This window comes from Mchenga conophoros, linkage group LG3 (genome assembly GCF_057382185.1).
Source record: "Mchenga conophoros isolate Kocher_MC1m ecotype Shallow Benthic linkage group LG3, M_conophoros_male_GT1.1, whole genome shotgun sequence".
Lineage (NCBI taxonomy): Eukaryota > Metazoa > Chordata > Actinopteri > Cichliformes > Cichlidae > Mchenga > Mchenga conophoros.
In genome coordinates this window covers 39977774-39997804 of record NC_140528.1, presented here as the reverse complement: position 1 = coordinate 39997804, position 20031 = coordinate 39977774, and the positions used below count along the sequence as shown (strand labels likewise).

At 41.7% G+C, this 20031-nt stretch overlaps 1 protein-coding gene and 1 long non-coding RNA gene across 2 annotated transcripts; both read left to right on the top strand.

Moving 5' to 3' along the window:
• Positions 1-3466: 3466 nt before the first annotated feature.
• LOC146578607 (low affinity immunoglobulin gamma Fc region receptor II-like) lies at positions 3467-5954 on the top strand. Its single transcript, XM_085267828.1, has 4 exons — positions 3467-3767; positions 5309-5566; positions 5646-5891; positions 5923-5954. The coding sequence occupies exons 1-4, from the start codon at positions 3467-3469 to the stop codon at positions 5952-5954; spliced, it is 837 nt and encodes a 278-aa protein (XP_085123954.1).
• Positions 5955-5981: 27 nt separating this feature from the next.
• On the top strand, positions 5982-18128 carry LOC146578606 (uncharacterized). The gene is made up of 5 exons (XR_014891547.1): positions 5982-6148; positions 6321-6407; positions 9254-9352; positions 16272-16358; positions 16493-18128. It is a non-coding gene; the product is annotated as an uncharacterized LOC146578606 (long non-coding RNA).
• Positions 18129-20031: the final 1903 nt, after the last annotated feature.

Genomic DNA, 20031 nt, shown 5'->3' with positions numbered 1-20031 from the left:
GGGTACATATTTGCATAACTTTTTAGGTATATGTACAAGTAGCGGTAATTACAAGTACGAAACATGTGCTGTGCCTCATAAACGAGTAACAAATTTAGTACATAACAATAACCTACAGCACACCAGAAAAATAGATTCAGACTACCTTTTAGGCTCAGGTGGATGGATGGATGTTTTCACACTTTTCCACGCTGTCAGATTCCACCGGTGGAGTTGAGCATAACTTGCTTTTCGCAAGTTTATTGCCGCACACCATCCACGACTCCCGCTGAACGCGTAGCGCTACTTTGAAGTTTGTTTTTCGTGCTACTTGTACGGCACTATGTTGCCTGGCGGATGGACATGTGACCAACATACCACTCTTGAACCCCGATACTGTGTGTCTGATCACATGCCCTTCCGCCAGGCAACGTAGTGCCGTACAACAGCGGAACAAACAAAACAAATCGTCTTACGATATGATAAAAATCATGGACAATCCATAGAAAAGCCGCACCTGACTAAAAGCCGCAGGGTTCAAAGCTTGTGCAAAAAGTAGCGGCTTATAGCCCGACAATTACGGTAATTGTAAATCAGTAAAAAATGTTTTGCACATTGTGCTCAGTATCATATACAGCAATTCATATGTCATTTGACACTATTATGACTATCCAGAGGTGGGTAGTAACGAGTTGCATTTACTCCGTTACATTTACTTGAGTAGGTTTTGGAAAAAAATTTACTTTTTTGCATGATACTTTTTACTTTTACTTGAGTACATTTGTGAAGAAGAAAAAGTACTTTTACTCCACTACATTTGGCAATATTCGACTTGTTACTTTTTAAAAAAAAAAATTAATTTCACACACTGGATAATACTACTAATAATGTCTCTGCTAAAACTGAAGAGGACAAACACCCTTGGCCGCATATGCAAAGCATGTTTCGCTTTAAAGGAGTACAAAAGGACATCTATATAATACGATGTCTTCTGTGTGAGCCAAAGCAAACCGACATTTCAGTGAACAAAAACTAACTAACATCTAACCTGAGGAAACATGTCGCGGCAAGTTTGCTCTAAATTTCATTTTTAGCTGTGGTTGTAAAATCTGTGGCCTTTGTGGTAATTGGCTCCTCTTTTTGAAAAATCTCCCTTATATCCATTATGAACCTGGCTGTCTCTCTGTACACACACACACACACACACACACACACACACACACACACACACACACACACACCAGGAGTTATAAGGTTAATGGGCATTCAGTCAGTTAGCTAGTTAGTACCTTGGGTTTTATATTGGCACATATGACAAAATGAGCAGCCTCTCTCATTCCATTTCTAACAGGACAGTGGTAACAGCAGCAGGCTACGGACAATTTTAAGTTTCAGATTTTAAATAGACTATAAAAATTTCAATGGGAGCAACAGGACGGTCAAATGTCTCTGATTTTACTACAGAGCAGGACGGATTGTAAGGTAGCAAACATCATCGGAAAACACATTTTCAACACTGCAGGTTACCTGGTGTAATGTTTTTCTTCTAAAAAGAAACATGGTCTGACTCCTACCAACTATATGAAGAGTAACTGAAAGTTAAATGCAGCCAACATGTCCTTCTTTTAAGCCAGGCACTCACACCGCAGCTCCGCTGCCTCTCAGCCACCATCGCTCTGGCAGAGAGGGCGCTAGAGCCAGAGCAGGGGAGAGGTGAGCTTGGGATGTCTGTACTTTTGTTGTTAAAATATTACGTCTCAACCAAGTACTGTATGTTTTTTATATTTTTAGTAGTGTGTCACACAAACAGCAAATATTGTTAAAAAAAAGTATGAAATCTTTGGGGGTTTGATTCCATTGTCCAAAAATTACAGAACCATTAACATGAAATCTAAAAAGGAAGATCATCAGTAAGCAACCACTTTAAAATGCGAGAGCAGCCAGCAATAGCAACTTCAAAGTGGAATTTGTCTGTGTGTTGCTCAATGTGAAAATCAATGAACATTCATTAAAACTCAGTTACTGCAAATTAACTTCACTGGTGCTGTACTGACCAGTAGAGTATGGAATACAAAAAAAATCAGCTTTTTCCTGAAGACTGTGCTTATTAATTATATTTACTGTACTCTGGTTAATTGTATTTGAAGTATTTCAGTATTTCAGTCTGATCACGAAGTACACAGTCTGTTTCATTACCTTTTGGAACATTTGTACAAATGAAGCTACTATAAACACGCGCTTATGTTCAGCGTAATTATATTAGATAAAAAGTTTCATTGAAGCATCACTGATGATCTGCTTGTATCCATGTTAGTATGTAAAGTCCAACATCTCCCTCTAGTGGCCATATATAAACCATCTATATCACACGCTGACAACAACATCAACAATTATGCCGAGTACGTAACAGACTTTATTCACAAATGCATCAATGACGTCGTATCGCGGGCTATTGTACGAACCTATCCCAACCAGAAGGACAGCTTCCCTCTTCAGATATCTCAGGCAGTCTGTGTGAATACTTCAGAAAGGTAAACACTCGGAAAGCTCCTGGACCAGACAACATTCCAGCTCGTATTTTCAAAGCATGTGCTCACAAACTGGTCTTCACAGACATTTTTAACCTTTCTCTGCTCCAGTCTGCTGTCCCAAAAATGTTTTAAGAGGACCACCATCATTCCTGTCCCTAAGAAAATTAATGTTAGCTGCCTAAATGACTATCGCCCAGTAGCACTCACCTCCATTGCCATGAACTGCTTTGAGCGCATAGTCAAAGCTCAAATGACATCTTCACTCCCTGCTTCACTTGATCTGCTCCAGTTTGTCTACAGACCAACAGATCTACAGATGATGCAATAGCACTTCACACTGCCCTCTCTCACCTGGACCAGAAAAACACATATGTACGGATGCTGTTCATAGACTACAGCTCTGCTTTCAACACCATCATACCATGCAGACTTGTCATGAAACTCCGTGACATGAAAATCAGCTCCTCCCTGTGCAGCTGGATCCTGGACTTCCTGACAGACAGACCTCAGGTGGTTCGGATCAGCAACATCACCTCATTCACACTCACACTCAGCACAGGTGCCCCCCAGGGGTGTGTGCTCAACCCCCTGCTGTACTCCCTGTTCACCCACGACTGTACAGCAACACAAAGTTCCAACACCATCATCAAATTTGCAGATGACACCACCATCATCAGCTGCATTTCTGATGGAGATGAGAGGGCATACAGTGCAGAGGTGAGAGCCCTGACATCATGGTGCCGCAACAACAACCTGGTGCTTAGCATCAGGAAAACCAAGGAGCTCATTGTGGATCACAGGAGACTGCCGAAAGGAGGCCACATCCCCATCCACATCGAAGGAGAGGAGGTGGAGAGAGTCAGCTGCTTCGGATTCCAGGCACCAACATCAGCGAGGATCTGAGTTGGTCAGCAAGACAGCAGCTCTTCTTCCTGAGGCACCTGAGAAGATTCGGCATGAACTCCAGAATACTCACAAACTTCTACAGATGCACCATTGAAAGTATTTTGACTGGCTGCATCACCACCTGGCACGGCAGCTGTAATGCTCTGGATCACAAAGCTCTGCAGAGGGTGGTGAGATCAGCACAGCGCATCACCAGGACTGAACTGCCAGCCATGCAGGATCTTTACAGACAGCGCTGCATGAGGAAGACACAGCGGCTCCTCTCTGATCCCAGCCACAGACTCTTCACACTCCTGCTGTCCGGCAGGCGCTTCAGGAGCATCCAGACCCACACTAGCAGACACAGGGACAGTTTTTACCCACAAGCCATCAGGCTTTTGAATTGCTGACATTCTATTCACAATTACACATCACTACAATTATAGGACTCTGCACACTGTCACTTCAACTAATGCCACTTAAATGCTCATTCCACTAGTTTTGCACAAACTGTAAATACTACTTGTCTTAAATTCTCTAAATATTTAAAAAGTGAATCTTTTTTTTCACTTTATCATTATTATTACTGCTATTTTCTGTTATTATCTTCTTAATTTAACTGCACACTTCATGTAAAGTTGAGGAGTACGAGCCAAAGAATTTTCAGTATGGGTAAATGTGGCAACACTGTTTATCTGTACATGACAATAAAACTTGAAACTTGAACCACTTGTATCTTTACAAAGAGAAAAATAATAGTCCCCCACCTCTGTGTTTGAACCAATAGAAAGCTGGTGCTCAGAGGAAGAGGGCGGGCTTTACTTGGTGTCAGTGACAGAAATGAAAAAAAGCTCAAATGAGTGAGAAGGACGATGAAGGAAACATCTGTGCTGTGTCTGCTCTGTAAGTAGAATCTCTGTGTTTGTTTGAATTCTTGTACTTTGACTGTCTGCTCTCCTGATAACTGATGATGGAGGAGAAGACATGAAAAACAAATCAGGCTGAATTCAAGTTCAAACACCACGAGGACCAACTGCAGGTCTGAACTGACTCTTTATCTTTGCTCAGGAGTCGAGGAAACACAGCAGGCAGTGAAAAGATCAAATCATTCACTCATTATATCAACACAGCTGCACAGTGGACACATAACTTTACTGGGTTATCTAAATGTAATGGATATTTTGTATATACTCACAATGTGCTCATTGCTCATAATTATAATGATCACTTTAAGAGTTGTTTTTTATATTAAAAAACAACATGATGGGTTTGAAATGTCTGAACTCCACTCAGTCAGTCAGTAACAAACATAAAATAAGAAAGAAATAAAGAAAGAAATCTAGAAAGGTTTGGATGCTGTGAAATGATAATAAAAAGCAAAGGTCAGTAAATTATGTCTAACAGTACAGATGTCACAGAGGTGAGGTGGTTAGTGTCTGTAAGTTTCCTTCACAGTTCAAAGACATGTTTGGTTAACTGGTGATTCTAAACTGGCTGTAGGTGTGAATGTTAGTCTGTGATGGACTGGTGATCTGTACTCACCTTATAAGAGCTGGGATAGACTTCAGCTCTCCCTCAACAATAAATTAGATACATTATTAGGAAACATGGATCTTCAACCAAATTATTTTAAACATGTTGCTGTCATCATGTATAAAATGAGCAAATATATCAGAGAGAGACGAGTCTTTGTCTTTGTGTGGAGTTGTTCTTTATGTTCACCTCAAATCAACCTGAGTGTCATTTCTCTTTAGTTCTGATCTCACTGCTGAGCTGCACAACAAACCAAGGTCAGTAACCTTCTTCTGTCACAGTTTAAACCTGACAAATGTTCACTGATATGACCTGATTGGGTTCATGTTTCACAATGTAAAGTCTAACAGATCATCAGTTTTTCATTTTAACCCTCACAGCTCGTCTGACTGTGAGTCCCAGCAGCTCTCAGATCTTTAAAGAAGATTTTGTGTCTCTGAGCTGTGAGGAGGACGACAGCTCTGCTGGATGGACTCTGAGGAGAAACACAAGCACCGAAAACAGGACGAAGTGTGATCAGTGGGGAAAATCAGCTAATTCTTCATGTACCATCATTGTTTACCCGTCTGACAGTGGAGTTTACTGGTGTGAGTCCAGAGAGGGTCCCATCAGTAACATGGTTAACCTGACAGTCACTGGTAAGCTGAGTGTGTGGAGTTAGTGTTGATGAAGCTGTGTGTAAATGGATGAAATGCTGTAGTTTGTCTCTGTGTTGAGGTGGATCAGTGATCCTGCAGAGTCCTGTCCTCCCTGTGATGGAGGGAGATGACGTCACTCTGCTCTGTAAAACAAAGACCACTCCCTCCAACCTCCCAGCTGCTTTCTATAAAGATGGCTCCCTCATCAGGAAGCAGCCTACAGGTCACATGACCATCCAGCATGTTTCCAGGTCTGATGAAGGCCTCTACAAGTGTGACATCAGCGGTCATGGAGAGTCTCCATCCAGCTGGATCACTGTCACAGGTGACACACTCACCTGTCTGTGTTTCTGCAGCTTTCAACATTCACAATGTGACGACAACTTAATGACTGTGTTTGCTTTATTTTAGACAAACACACCACCACACCTCCACCTACATCCACTTCTCCTCCTGCCTCCATTGCTAGCCCTGGTTCCCCTCTCATACCTGTGTTGTCATCTGTTGGATCAGTCTGTTTTCTGATCCTACTGGTGTTACTGGTTTTGTTGATTAGACAACATGTTCACAGGAAACCTAAAGGTGAGAGTCAGATTTAATGAGTTTGAGTTGTTCAATAATCTAGTTATCTATTGTGATTACTCCTTGTTGTTACACATTATAAAACTAAAATACCCTTTTTTCAGTGCTTTTAAATGAAAGATTATTTTATATTGTTTTTCTCTCTTATCTGACTTTTTATTTATTTAAACAGATCAAGCTGTGAAAGAAGAGATCACATACAGTGACATTAGAATAAAACATCATCAACAACAACAACAACCAATAAAACAAAACAAAGGTAATACTGAGTGCTTTGATCGGTGCTGGCGGTTGGGTGGTTGCAAGATTGTGTTTTGCAAGACAACGTTGTTTTTCTGAAATTTGAATACTGTAGAGGAACATTGACATTTTCATATTGTATTTGTAAATATATAAGGACATCATGGGCGACCGTGGCATAGGGGGTTGGGAAGCGTATGTGTAACCGGAAGGTCGCCGGTTCGATCCCCGGGCTCTTTGTCCTGGTCGTTGTGTCCTTGGGCAAGACACTTCACTTCCCGCCTACTGCTGTTGGCCAGATATGCGATATGGCAGCCTCGCTTCTGTCAGTCTGCCCCAGGGCAGCTGTGGCTACAACTGTAGCTGCCTCCACCAGTGTGTGAATGTGAGAGTGAATGAATAGTGGCATTGTAAAGCGCTTTGGATGCCTTGAAAAGCGCTATATAAATCCAATCCATTATTATCATAAGAAAGAAAGAATTAAAAAACCTCAAAAGCTAAGCATATTAGCCAATTATGTTGTTGTTGCATTGATCCATGGTGACACCTTTCAGACCTGTACTATCACTGTAAACATGTTTGTCATCTTATTTATTAAACTGGGATTTCGGGTATTCATAACTAGCATGGTGTTTATTTAATCACAGATAGAAAGATGCTTTGTGATGTCCATAGTAGAAAAGTGTAGAAAAATTAGATGAGAGGATGGAGTGCTACGTTATCAACTAATACTGCCTGTCTTTGGTTAACAAACCACATCCACAGACACAAATTGTAGATTGTGCAAAGTAATGTAATATAGTAAAAGTTTGAAATGTGACTCTATGCATACAGTTTGTCGAGTTAGAAATAACGTCACACTTCATCTTTAGACAGGAGCTTGATCAACTGATGTATCTGCTGAATGGTCAGATTTGCTTCTAGGTGGATTTTGATGAAACTTTACAGGGCAGATCATTTTTGATAATATAATAATATTTCAGTTTTTGGAAGAAGATATTAATTTTATCCCATTAGCCACACAAATTTTTCATTATTTCCAACTTATTTACTTCAGAATTTAAACCAATGGAAGGTTTTAATCTTGATTTGTGTGTTTTTCACTCTGATTAACTAAATTCATAACTTAAAGAGAGGGACTTTATTTCAAACAGTCACACAGCGGTGTGCAGGTTGACAGATAACCTTTTTACCCCTGTAATGGCGCTGTGACACATTCAGCTACGTTTCACCATGTACGTTAATTAACTACGTTAATTAAGCTCATCTTTGGACAGTTTCAAACTTCTCTGTTGTATTGTGACAAATATGTAACTTCGCTAAATACATTATCAAGTTTATGAGGATAGTTTGTGTGCTTCTCTCATAGTTTAGTCTAAGGTAACTGGACTGCAATCTTTATGTTGCTTTTTAACTTTACCTAACAGTCGAAGCATCTTTTTCAAAGCAGGCTGCAGTCATACACGCATTTCAACACTCGGACACACATTTCCTAAAAGGAAAACAAACCATCAACTCTCTGAATAATAGACACCCCACTCTAAATCCTAAGCCAGTAAATCAACAGTACTTTGGGATCCAAGGTGAGAGCTGGATAAATGCTGCGATGCATCAGGGATCCTTGCAGGAGAAAACAAGAAACAAGAACTATTAGTTGTACCCCACACCCTTCTTACCAGAGCGTTCTCACTCCCGAGGCGTAACATGTCGACGTTTTGTCACGTCCCGCGGCGTTCCTGAGGAACGCGAAAGGAGACCTTTGGCATTCTTATGGTACGCGGTGGGTTATTGCTGGAATCCAGTGCAATGACGCTCCCGCGGTAGTAGACGTTCCAGCCCTGTATTCCAGCCCTAAACCTAACCTTATCCCTAGCCCTGACCATAACCTTATTCCTGACCTTAACCAGGACTTTAATGATGTTAAATAGCGTGTTTCTAAGCGATTTGAAGAAAAAGAGCGAACATGTGTAGGTTCAGTCCAGACGGTTCTCATATTTCCTCTTTTTCCGAGGTCGTCATTTAGGAACGTGGTGGGTAGCCGAAAACGTAATATGGTGACGATTTGTCACCTAGCGTAAAATGTTACGCTTTGGGAGTGAGAACGGGTTGTTCTTACAGGGTGTTAAAAAAACTGTGGGTTTTTTTCTTCTTGAGTAATTTCAGACTTCTAAATTTAACATAGAAGAACCAACACGTGTCATTCTGTTGAATTCAACTGAGAATCTAAAGCGTCTCATTAGCACACAGAAGGGTAGCTTTCTTTTACCATGCATGATTTGACACTAAGCTTATCAGAAAGGCAAGAGCAGTTTCAACTTATCTGTTGAAACTGTTGTTACTCAACATCCTGAAATATTGATTGTGCTTTGTTGAAAAACTAAGAGATAATAAAGAGATTATCTACAAAGTCTACAAAGTCTGATACTTCTATCCACCTGTGAAAAATGTAAAGCATTTAAGACTTTACATTTAAGTTTACCTTTGTATGTTAAAGTTTTTGCAATTGATGCTTTTTTATTTATTTATTTTCTTTATCCAAAATCTAATAACTTGATTGTCTTTATCAAATGTGAGTCTTAGTCTTTAAAATTTGCAGTTGTGTGTTGATTGTTGTTCTTCACATGCTGGACTGTGCGTTTGTGGTAGGTGGTTAACAGACACTAACAGTGCTGCAGTCGTCCAACATCCTGTTTCTCATCATCAAGAAAAAGTTTTAACACAGGCGTGAAGACAAAGAAGAAAGAACTAAACTAACTTCAGTGTTTGCTTGCATCAGCATTTTAACTGACTTCACATTTATGTGACATCAATATTTGAAATTACATTTACTTTGGATTTGTGCTTTATGTATGTGTGACTGTGCAGAAGGTGATCCAGCTGTAATCTACTCAGGAGTGAGAAATGACGACATCAATTATGAACAAATCGTCATCACAGACAAGCAAGAAAAATCAAAGACGAGAGGTACAGCAGCTCTTCTTTCTTTTGTTTTTTTGCCTGTCCCATTTGGTTCTTTAGCCATCAGAATTGTTCTCTGAAGACCAACAAGGATACCCAATGGATTTACTTTGCCACATGGATCATCGTGGCATTGCTGTGTCGGTCCATTTGATCGACCTTTGTTTTTATTATTTATTATATTTTATTTTCAGATGTTACAGACGGGACAGACATGAGTGAGGGATAGGAAAGGGAGAGAGAAAGAGGAAGGAAAAGAAAAGCAGAAGGGGAGAGGGACAGTGAGAAAGGGGGGGAGAAAAAAAATCTCCTTGATCACCTGTTGAGAGAAAGAATAGAAAACAAGCAAAAAAAAAAACCAAAGCAACATACTAAACACAACACCATCGCATTAATCTAGCTAAGTGTAAACAGCAGTAAATACTAAAAATTCAATGTTGTTGTGCAGCACGCAGGACAGACAGCGCACAATGTGCTTTGAAGTAGCAGCCAAGAAAGGTGTAATTTAAGTCTACGAGCAGTGAACACCCATGTGCACACCTGTGTGGATCAGCGCGCTTGTATTCAAATGGTTTCCCCATGTAATGGTCTGCAAGAGGATGTAGCGAGCCATAGCCCCGTCCCCCAGGGCATGAAGCAGGCATGGAGGAGATCCAGGCCCCAGACATCCAGAGGCCTCAGAGTGCGAGAGCCCAAGGAGGACCACCAGAGGGGCATCCGTGCCACCCTCATGGGAAGGGCTGAGGATCCCCAGACGAGGCATCACCCAGCAGCCACCGAGCAGAAGCTAGAGGGGGCTGCACCAGCGTGCACGCCGGCTCTGCCGGCAACAAGCTGTGCCAGAGTGAACCGAGCTGCAGGCCCAGGGGCCGGAGGCCCGAGGGCCCCCCGCACCCCGGAGGAGGCCTGACCGAGCAACAGGCGCCAGGCCCCGCCAGGTAGAGTGAGCTGGTACATACCTGAGTGCCCAGCCCCGGACACCAAGAACCACCAATACACCGACCCCTGAGAGCATCAGTCACCGGCAGGGAGTGTGGTGAGGGGAGATAGGCCTTGGAGGGCCTGGGAGTTCCCAGAGAGGTGGAGTCTAAGACCCGACCTGACATATAGACACAGACAAACAGGCACACACAGACACAAACATGCGTTCCCACCCTCATGCACACATATACAAACACTCAGCACTCACCCAACGTAAGGACTGACATAAATGGACATGTACACACAATCACACTCCCCAAACATACTCTATACCCCGGGTCCAGGTACCCTCGCCCCCAGAAGGGGAAACAGAACCCAGACCCAAGAGATGTTACCCTTCCCCCCGGGGTGGAGGCAAGCAGACCGCCCCAGGCTCCGCAGCAGCAGAGAGGCCAATCGGACAGCCAACATCTCCTCTAACAACATCCTCAGCCAACAACAGCTCTTCTTTGTCTCCATCCTTCACTTCTACAGCCAGACTGAGGCTGTGGTTTAGCAGGGTTAAGCTTCACCATGTTAGTCATGCTAGCATCTTCTAATTAGCATAAGGCTGATGAAAATACAATGGATGGATGATTAACGTTTATTACAGTTTATCGGCTGCACACACAAAATCCCACAACACACAAAATCACACACATGACAGGTCACCCACATTCTGTAAAATACAATCACAATGCACAAAATTATAATTAATTCAAACAAGATCATATTTTCATGCAAAATGATTTGTTCTCATAAGATCATCCATAATAATAATAATGGACTGGATTTATATAGCGCTTTTCTAGGCACCCAAAGCGCTTTACAATGCCACTATTCATTCACTCTCACATTCATACACTGGTGGAGGCAGCTACAGTTGTAGCCACAGCTGCCCTGGAGCAGACTGACAGAAGCGAGGCTGCCATATCGCGCCATCGGCCCCTCTGGCCAACACCAGTAGGCAAGTAGGTTAAAGTGTCTTGCCCAAGGACACAACGACCAGGACAGAGAGCCCAGGGATCGAACCAGCGACCTTCCGGTTACAGATGCGATTCCCAACCCCCTGAGCCACGGTCGCCCATCCATCCATCATTTCTTACTACTTATGTAGGTGCACAGAGGCAAGAGCTTAAACAGAGAAGCTCATAGCTCTGCTCTGAAGCTCTTCTGGGGAAACGTCACTGTGTTCCCAATCAGCTGAAAGACATTTTCTGTCTGAGAGACTGTAAAACCAGCATTTAATGGTACAGTCCCTCAGCAATGGAGGTTGAGAAAATGGTCCAGTCAAACTCATGGGTGGCTGTACTTGGACTCAAAATGTACAACCCAGGAAATTCTGTTTAACAAGTTTATTTACAAAACTTAAACAACAACCTCCTGAGACTGGGACCAAACAGGTTGGTGAGACTGATTCAGAGCATAGTGTGAATAATGCAGTTGTGCTCAGTGTTTACTTGGTATTTCTCCACAGAGTGGTGGAGGGTGGTGAGTTAAGCAGGTGAATCTCAGTCCTCTTTCCAATCTAAATTCCAAGGTGAATCACGCAGAAGGTGATAATTTTATTTTTTAAAATCAGACACTAGTACAATGAAAAAAAGAAAAAACAAACAAACGAACGAACAAACAAAGGACCTACTCCCAGAAGTTGTTTAGTAGTGTTTTGTGGGAGAAACGTTTCGTCACTCATCCAAGTGACTTCTTCAGTCTCAGCTAGACTTGTAGTCAAGACCGCCTAATCCGAGACCAAGACAAGACCAAGACCAAGTTGAGACGAGACCAAGACCAAGATATATATATCTATCTACTTAGCACTTTTAATTCTTATTCTTATTTTTATTTTCATGTCTATTTAAGCGTAATTTATGACAGTATGTTTGCACTGAAGCACCGCAGCAATTTCCTAATGTTGTAAACCTGCTCAACATTTGGCAATAAAACCCTTTCTGATTCTGGAGGGTTTTCTCCAAGCATGACATCCGGGTGCATTTCAGACCCAGCAACACGCTCAGACAAAAACTGGTTCACCCGAAAGACAAAACGCCAAAACACAGACTTAACAATGTGGTGTATGCTGTACAGTGCAGCGAGGAATGCCCAGACCTCTACATTGGAGAGACCAAACAGCCACTTCACAAGCGCATGGCACAACACAGAAGAGCCACCTCCACAGGACAAGACTCAGCAGTCCATCTGCATCTTAAGGATAAAGGACACTCTTTCAAGGATGCCAATGTTCACATTTTGGACAGAGAGGACAGATGGTTTGAAAGAGGAGTGAAAGAAGCCATCTATGTCCACTGTGAGCGACCATCTTTGAACAGAGGCGGGGGTTTACGACACCAACTCTCTGCCATCTATAATCCAGTTTTGAGATCCCTTCCCAGACGCCTTAACGCCCACTCACATCCTGGGCCATCTGATCTCAGGAATTCGCATGACAAGGTGGGGCCAGGTTTCACAATGAACACACCCGAAACTCTGGCTGATTGGAGCCCACACCCAGTTTCACACCATGGCTCAGGCGATTAGAGGATCATCAGGGGGTCCTTTTGTCCCTCTGTGGGGGGATACTCCCACTAGGTTTATATCTGGGACTCTCCACCATTTGACCTTAGAACTGAAGAAGCTTCTCGGATGAGAGGTGAAACGCCTTCAAGCAACTTAAAGAAGTCCAGACGCTTTTATTTTGCAAACTCCTTTGACAAGTTTTGGTAAACAACCATTTGACTAACATGTGTGTCTCACCTGCTCTTGTTCCATCTCTGTTCTGTCCTCATTCTCTCTCTCCCTCTTTGTGTTGACAATCAAGCCAAACATCATCAAATATACAGTTGAAACCAGATATTTACAAACTCTTCAGATAAAAACACAAACACTTTTTTAATTGTAACATCAAATCAGACTAAATGTTTATTTTTTTAGATTGATAAATATAAAAACATATTTGTTAACTTTAAGAGTAAAGAGAGAAACTGTCTGTATTTCTTAATTGTAAATGGCACCAAATTGTATTCAAAATTGAGCCACACTTATGGAGCTCCACAATTCTTTTCCTGGTGTTTTGGTTGACATCTCTTGATTTTCCCATGTCACAGAAACAGGCTCTGTGTTTTGCCTTATATGCATCCACAGGTGTGCCACCAATTTACTCACATGGACTCTACTAACCTATCAGAAGCTTCTTCAGCTCAGAATGGAATCGTCTGGAGTTTTCTTATTAATTAACAAACTTAGTGTACATGTACTCCTAAATATTATTCTGACATTTAACTAATTCAAAAGATATTTCAACATTTATTTATCTAAAATAAAACAAGTTTACTCTAAATTGATGTTTAACAGTAAAAAAAGTTTTTATGTTTTCTCCATAAAATGTAAATATCTGGTTTCAACTGTGAGTATACTGCTGTGTATTGAAAGTCCTCTTGTTTTGCATAGATATACTGAACAACATCCAAAGCATAATATATAAAATAACATCTACCTGAGTTTTTTCTTTGAAAGAAGCTCCTTATGTCCATTGTTGTGTACATCAGTACACAACTGAAACCGATTTAGATAGTTTGTTTAGCCGTGGAGGGAAACAACTGAAAATATGAAATGTAAGCTAAGAATCAGCATTGCTGTTCGGCTTTTTATTTATCCATTCGTTGATTCACTCGAAGAGCAAGTAACGCAACCAAGTGATCAGTTTGATATCAATCTTTTGTGATACACCGTCATATTTACATTATTAGTTCAGTATGAATGATTTGCTTTGGTACCTGGTGAAACTTAAGCTCTCCTCTGTCTGCAGCAAACTCGCAGGCAGCAGCTTCTCCCCCCTCGCTCACATGGGTGCTGTGCTCAGTCGCCTAGTGCCTGAGCTCGGATCATACCACAATTAGGGGGAATTTACGATGGTGCGCTCTGTGCTTCGTGTGTTTTTGTTTTATACAGTTTTTAGTCAGGCATCTAACTAACAAATTACACTCCAAAAGACCCCATGCTTCTGAAAAAATGACCCGGGCTTAAGCCCAGTAAACCACCCCTCCGCTCCGCTGATGGTTGACTCCAAATCTCCCGAACATTATGTCGATTTGAGAACACAAGACTGAAACAGCGAGACTGAGACCAAGACAAAAGTCCGTCGAGACCAAGACGAGACCAAGACCACGTAAAAGTGGTCTCGAGACCGGACTCGAGACCAAGACCGGTCTCGATACCACTTTTACACATCCAACTCTAGTCTCAGCTGACTGCAGGTTTCCCCGATCTTATAAATAGTACATTTGCATAATGACTGAAACCAGCCCACTGAAGGAACAATGTGCTGGGAGGTCAGTTCCTTGATCTTAATGAATCAATTAACCACTGATCAATGGTCATGAGTACCATTCACAGAGAGTTGGGGAATGGCTGCAATCACAGCATTGTAAGATGGCGAAAGATGTACCCTTAGGCCCCCTCCTCGATTCAGTGATGGTCTTTCCCTTTTCATGTAAATGGCCTCCTTGACTCCAAAAACCAGCGTTCCTCCCTGTCCAGGATGTCTACATCCTCATCCTTGAAAGAGTGTCCACTGGCCTGTAGGTGTAAATAGACTGCAGAGTCCTGGCCTGATGAGGTAGCTCTTCTGTGTTGTGCCATTCACTTCGCCAGAGGTTGTTTGGTTTCCCCGATGTATAAATCCTGGCAATCCTCCTGCACTTCACAGCGTACACTATGTTACTCTGTTTGTGTCGGGGACCCGATCCTTGGGGTGGATCAATTTTTGGCGCAGCGTGTTCTGGGGTTTAAAACCCACAGAGATGCGGTGTTTAGAAAAAATGTGTCTCAGCTCATCCACTCCTGACACATACGGGATCAGTAAGGATTCAACTGACAACTGCTACTTAGGCAAGGCAAGTTTATTTGTATAGCACAATTCAACAACAAGGTGATTCAAAGTGCTTTACTTAAGGGACCAATTGTCTTTGCAGCCCGATTCAGAGAGGGAGTGGCAGGAGTGGTGCATTGAATGTCTACACTAATTTCTGTTGGAATTAATAAAGGCTTGCAAAAAGTGTTTTTCTCTGTTTCTAGCAGACCATGGGTAGATTCACTTGCTACTAGGCTGCTTGTGGCCCGTTGGCTGCTGTAGATGTTGTGGTGCTGTCTTGGCTGACACACCTCTGCAACATAGCCCGGAGCTCTGGATTAGTGCCTCTGGATTGCCAGCCTAGAGTGGTGGTTCCCCTTTTTAAGAGAGCAGTCCAGGGTAGGCTCCAATCACACATTCCTCAGCCTATCTTGGGAGGTCTACATCTGAGTACTGAAGAGGAGTCTTTTAGTTAAACCTTGGATTCAAGACGAACAGTGTGTTTTTTTCCCTGGTTGCTAAACACCGGACCAGCTCTTTGTCCCCTTGAGAATATCCCAGGGAGCTTCTGTTTAGAGTTTTGTCCCAGTGAGCAACACTTAATAAATGGCAGACTTGTGCTTGTGTTTCAGGAGGACATCTGAAAAGAGACTGACTGAAGAGACCAATCAGTCAGTTCCCTATTTCTATTTTTATTTTAAATTCTGTGTGGAAACCACAGACGTTACTTCCTCTTGCTGATTCCAGATAATGGTAGCCTGATTCTGATGACTCTAACCACTTGTCTTCTGCTTTGGGCAGTAACAGTGTTCATGTTGTGAGAACGAGTTTGCATGTTGCTCTGTGGTAAAATGTATCAGGCTGTCTGATAGAAGACAGCACCTTTGTGGTCGTCTGTCTTCCTTTTTCACAAACATCCCCCCAAAGTTCTTTGTGGTTACTGTGTTTCACAGCAGAGCTGCTAAGAAGCTGTTAGAAAAAAACACAGTGAGAATCTGCTGCTCTTTATAAAATTGATCACTTAATCTCTTCATAATCAAAATATAAACTGTTTGCCATAGCTGCAGTGCAGAAAAAATGACATAACTGTAGTTTTAACTTCAGTGTTTTACTCTGCAGAGTGCAATCCAGCTACAATCTACTCAGAAGTGAGAGCAGGCGACGTCTGCCATGGACCGAAAACCACCAGATCAAAGAGGCCCAAAGGTACAGCTGCACTTTAACTTTGTACAGAGCCGAGCAAACCACGTGTTCACTGAAGCTCAGTAAGTCTAATCTCTGTCAGAAAGGAAACTGTAAGTTTGTTTGAACTGTGTGTTTGTGTTCACACTTTAAACCAGAGCCAGACACCATCTACTCTTTACTGAAGTAGTCCACCAGTCCAACCACTGACGTCCAGCTGCTGGTCTCTAACTGGTCCTCCCAGCACCTCAGACCAGACGACATCCACAGATTTTCACTGAGATAATTCAAAAATAATATCCTATTTTAACTTGCTTTAAATGTTTTTTTTATTGCAAATGAGAATATAAATATGTTAATATGATTCATAACTCTATTATTAATATCTTTATTCATGTTTGTTGGTTCTTGCAGTGGGAAATTATTTTCAGCATTAATAAACTTCTCTTCTAGTGTATTTTTAGTGTTTTTCTCACGTGGTCGTGGGCTTCAGAAATATGTGAAATGGAAAATGTGACTTGTTCGGTTGTGGCTAATCGATGCACACCTCCTTACATGCAGAGAAGGCTGAACAACCACACGCTAAAAACTGCACAGAAACACTTCACCATGTGTTTTGCACGTTTGAGGCCGAAGAATTTATTTATTTAGTTTTATTTTTTATTTTACTGAGAACCAAGCAGCAGCAAGTTACATGGCAAAAGTATTCATGTTTAATTATGTTTGAAAATTTAATAAAAAAAAATATGCTAAAAATTTCTGGTAGCAGCTTCTCAGCAGAGAGACGTTTTTATATCTGATAAAGTAACTCAGACTAACTTCCTGAACCAGCACAGGGCCCTTCCTGTTTAACCTCTCACAGAAGCTTAAAATGACCACAAGTCACAATCAAAATCTTTTTCCATCTACTGGTTGATCTGCTTCATTAATGACATCAGTTTAAAGCCACGAGCGAGACGGGACTACTGCTTTAACTGTTTTCAAAGCGGAAGATAAGACAAAAAGTTTGTGTTCAAACTGCAGAACAAAGCAAAGACTGAGCAGGTTTGGTTTGTTTAAGGCAGCTAACAGTGAGAGGCCTGCAATAACAACAGGAAATGAAAGAGACGAGCACTACAAACACCTGAATAAGAAGACCGACTTTTAACCAGCGACTTTGACTGAACGTCAAACAGACGTTTGACTGAGAGTTACAGTCGTTAAGATGCGAGCTGTTTGTTACAGGAGACATTTCTCCCCACAAACAGCAGCAGCAAAAAAAAAAAAGTAAAATTGAAAGGTTTAAAAGTAGAAATAAAGGATGTCAATATTTTAATTTTTAACAGGGATGTTGATGAGTGAATGAATTTAAATTAGAAAAAAGAAGAAATTTCACATTTTCTAAATTTAATTATTGCTAATCATGAAGTTCTGCTGCTTCCTGTTAAAAGCTAGTTCTTCTTTCCCACAGTCACCAACCACTGCTCACAAAGCATTTCATGATTGGTGAGCTTTTCCCTTAATGTTTATGGACTTTAAAATTTAAGGAACCTGTGAACTTGTGTAGAGAGAAAAAATAATACAGTTATTATTAATTCTTCTTCTTTTGGTAAAAACTGGAAAATGCAAGAAAATATTTCACAGATGATTTCTCAATAGTTACAGATGGTGTTAGCGCACAGCTCACTTCCTCTTTGTCATGTCCCTCACTGTGGGCTCACTTTTCAGCCTAAATTACAAAGGCTTCAATGACAGGGCTGTGCATTTAGTGAAACAACATGTCGTGCATAATTACAAGAATTACAAGAAGAGCAAAACAACACAATTTATTTTAACTCATATCTGACAGGAGTTGGAACAAGACACGTGATTGAAATGTGATTTAAACAAAATATATGTTTTAATATTTTGTGAGTGCATTCGTTTCAGTGTTATATGTGCTGCAGTTGTGGAGTTGACCAGTTCTTTACAACATTCTTGTGTTTAACAGATTTCAGGCTGGGTCCACTAAAACAACACAGCAGTAAACTTGGATCCTTAGAGGTTTTTCTGTTTGTGGAGGTTTGGAAGCACACTTGCTCACCACCTCTCTTCTCTCTTTGTCATGGTCACTGACCCAGTGTTTTTGGTTTTTGCACTTTTACTTTTGATTTGATTGTGAATTACGACAGTGTTTATTCTGTGGTCCCTCTGTTCTGTGTCGTCCCTGCCTGTGTATAGTCTAGTGTAGTCAGGTCTCTGTGTAAAGCCGCATCTCTGAGTCTGTCTTCTGTGTTTTGAGCTTCCTGTTTTGTTGTGATGTCCCGTCGTGTCTGGTTACTCCCAGCTGTGCTCTCCCTCTGTGTATTTAAGCCTTGTGTCTGCCTTTGTTGCTGGTTTGTCTGCATTATTGCCCTCCGTCATCCTGTGTGGTTGCGCTGCATCTGGTTTCAGGTTAGCTTTATTCTTAGTTTTCCCAATTTAGGTTTTGTCAGTCTCGCACCCTCGCCTTTTGTTGTATGTCATCCTCCTCAATAAAGCTCACTCTCATCAGAAGCCGTGCTTGCATTTTGGGTCCTTAAATAACTTACACCATGCTGGCTGTGACACTCTTATTCACTCTTACAGACTGACTGCAGCATTATTTACTTACAAAACTTATTCTCCGAGCAATAAACTCCAGCAAAGCGTGTGTTGTGAAATCAGTGGATGATTGAGCATGCATCAAGACAAGACGCAGTAAAAAACAAAAAAACAGAACTCATGAAGTTAAAATGGGTGATAAGAAACAGTAACTTTCCTGTCTCTGTCTAACCTCAGAAAGATTATCACCAGCGAAGCTCCAGCACAGTGTCACTGCATCGATTACACACTAACTTTACACTTAACTCTTTAACGCCAAAAATCCCTCCCTCCTCAAAAGAAATGAAACTTCAGACAAATTGAAATAAACAAACAAATTAATAAATATGAATTTAAAAACGAGCTTTAATTTGTATCATATTTTGTAACATCCGGCTTTATCATTTTATTTTGTTATTTCAGAGGCAGAAAATCGCATTGACGATGTAGAAGTGTCAAAAAGTCATGAATCAGATGCGACTCTTTGCTCTCTGTTCATAACTCACCAACACTTGAACCACTTTCTGAACCAGCGAGCGACATGACCAGTGACGTCACTAACCCTTAAATCGAGCTTCTCTACAGCCTCCCTGGACACGCGCTCGGCGGAGTACGCCCCGCCCCCTCGGGTGGTTAAGGTTGTAGAAACGTCACATTATCATTAAAGCATTATTAAGCACGCGATCCAAACGCGAGTGATTTCTGCGAATGAGTCCACTTCCTGTGGTGTGAAACTCTGCTTTCATACTAGAATGAACAGCCTCGCCTCTGTCAGCGCGCCCAGCGTGGCTGTGGCTACAATGTAGCTGCCATCACCAGTGTGTGGATGACTGGATGTGTAAAGCGCTATACAAATACAGGCCATTTACCATTTAGAAGACGCTAGCATGTATGCTAAAAACAACCATCCTTTTTCAGATCATGATGACGTATTTGTTCTGGCGTGGAAGGGATTTGTATTTTTTAAACGGTTCCACGAACTAAAGGAATGGAGTGAAACAGAGACTGTGATCGTGAACTCTGTGTTTTAAAGGATCAGCTCGGCCGTGGCTGTGGGTGCAGCAGGAAAATGAACAGCCTTTACAAGCCAGAGCCCACAGACGGGAAACAAAGAGAC

What these genes read in the sequence shown, in the direction of transcription:
- LOC146578607 (XM_085267828.1), top strand. Translation starts at nt 3,467, where the DNA reads ATGAACTCCAGAATACTCACAAACTTCTACAGATGCACCATTGAAAGT. An exon ending in CACTAGCAGACACAGGGACA is followed by an intron (nt 3,768 to 5,308) that starts GTTTTTACCCAC and finishes TAACCCTCACAG; the next exon opens with CTCGTCTGACTGTGAGTCCC. An exon ending in GGTTAACCTGACAGTCACTG is followed by an intron (nt 5,567 to 5,645) that starts GTAAGCTGAGTG and finishes CTCTGTGTTGAG; the next exon opens with GTGGATCAGTGATCCTGCAG.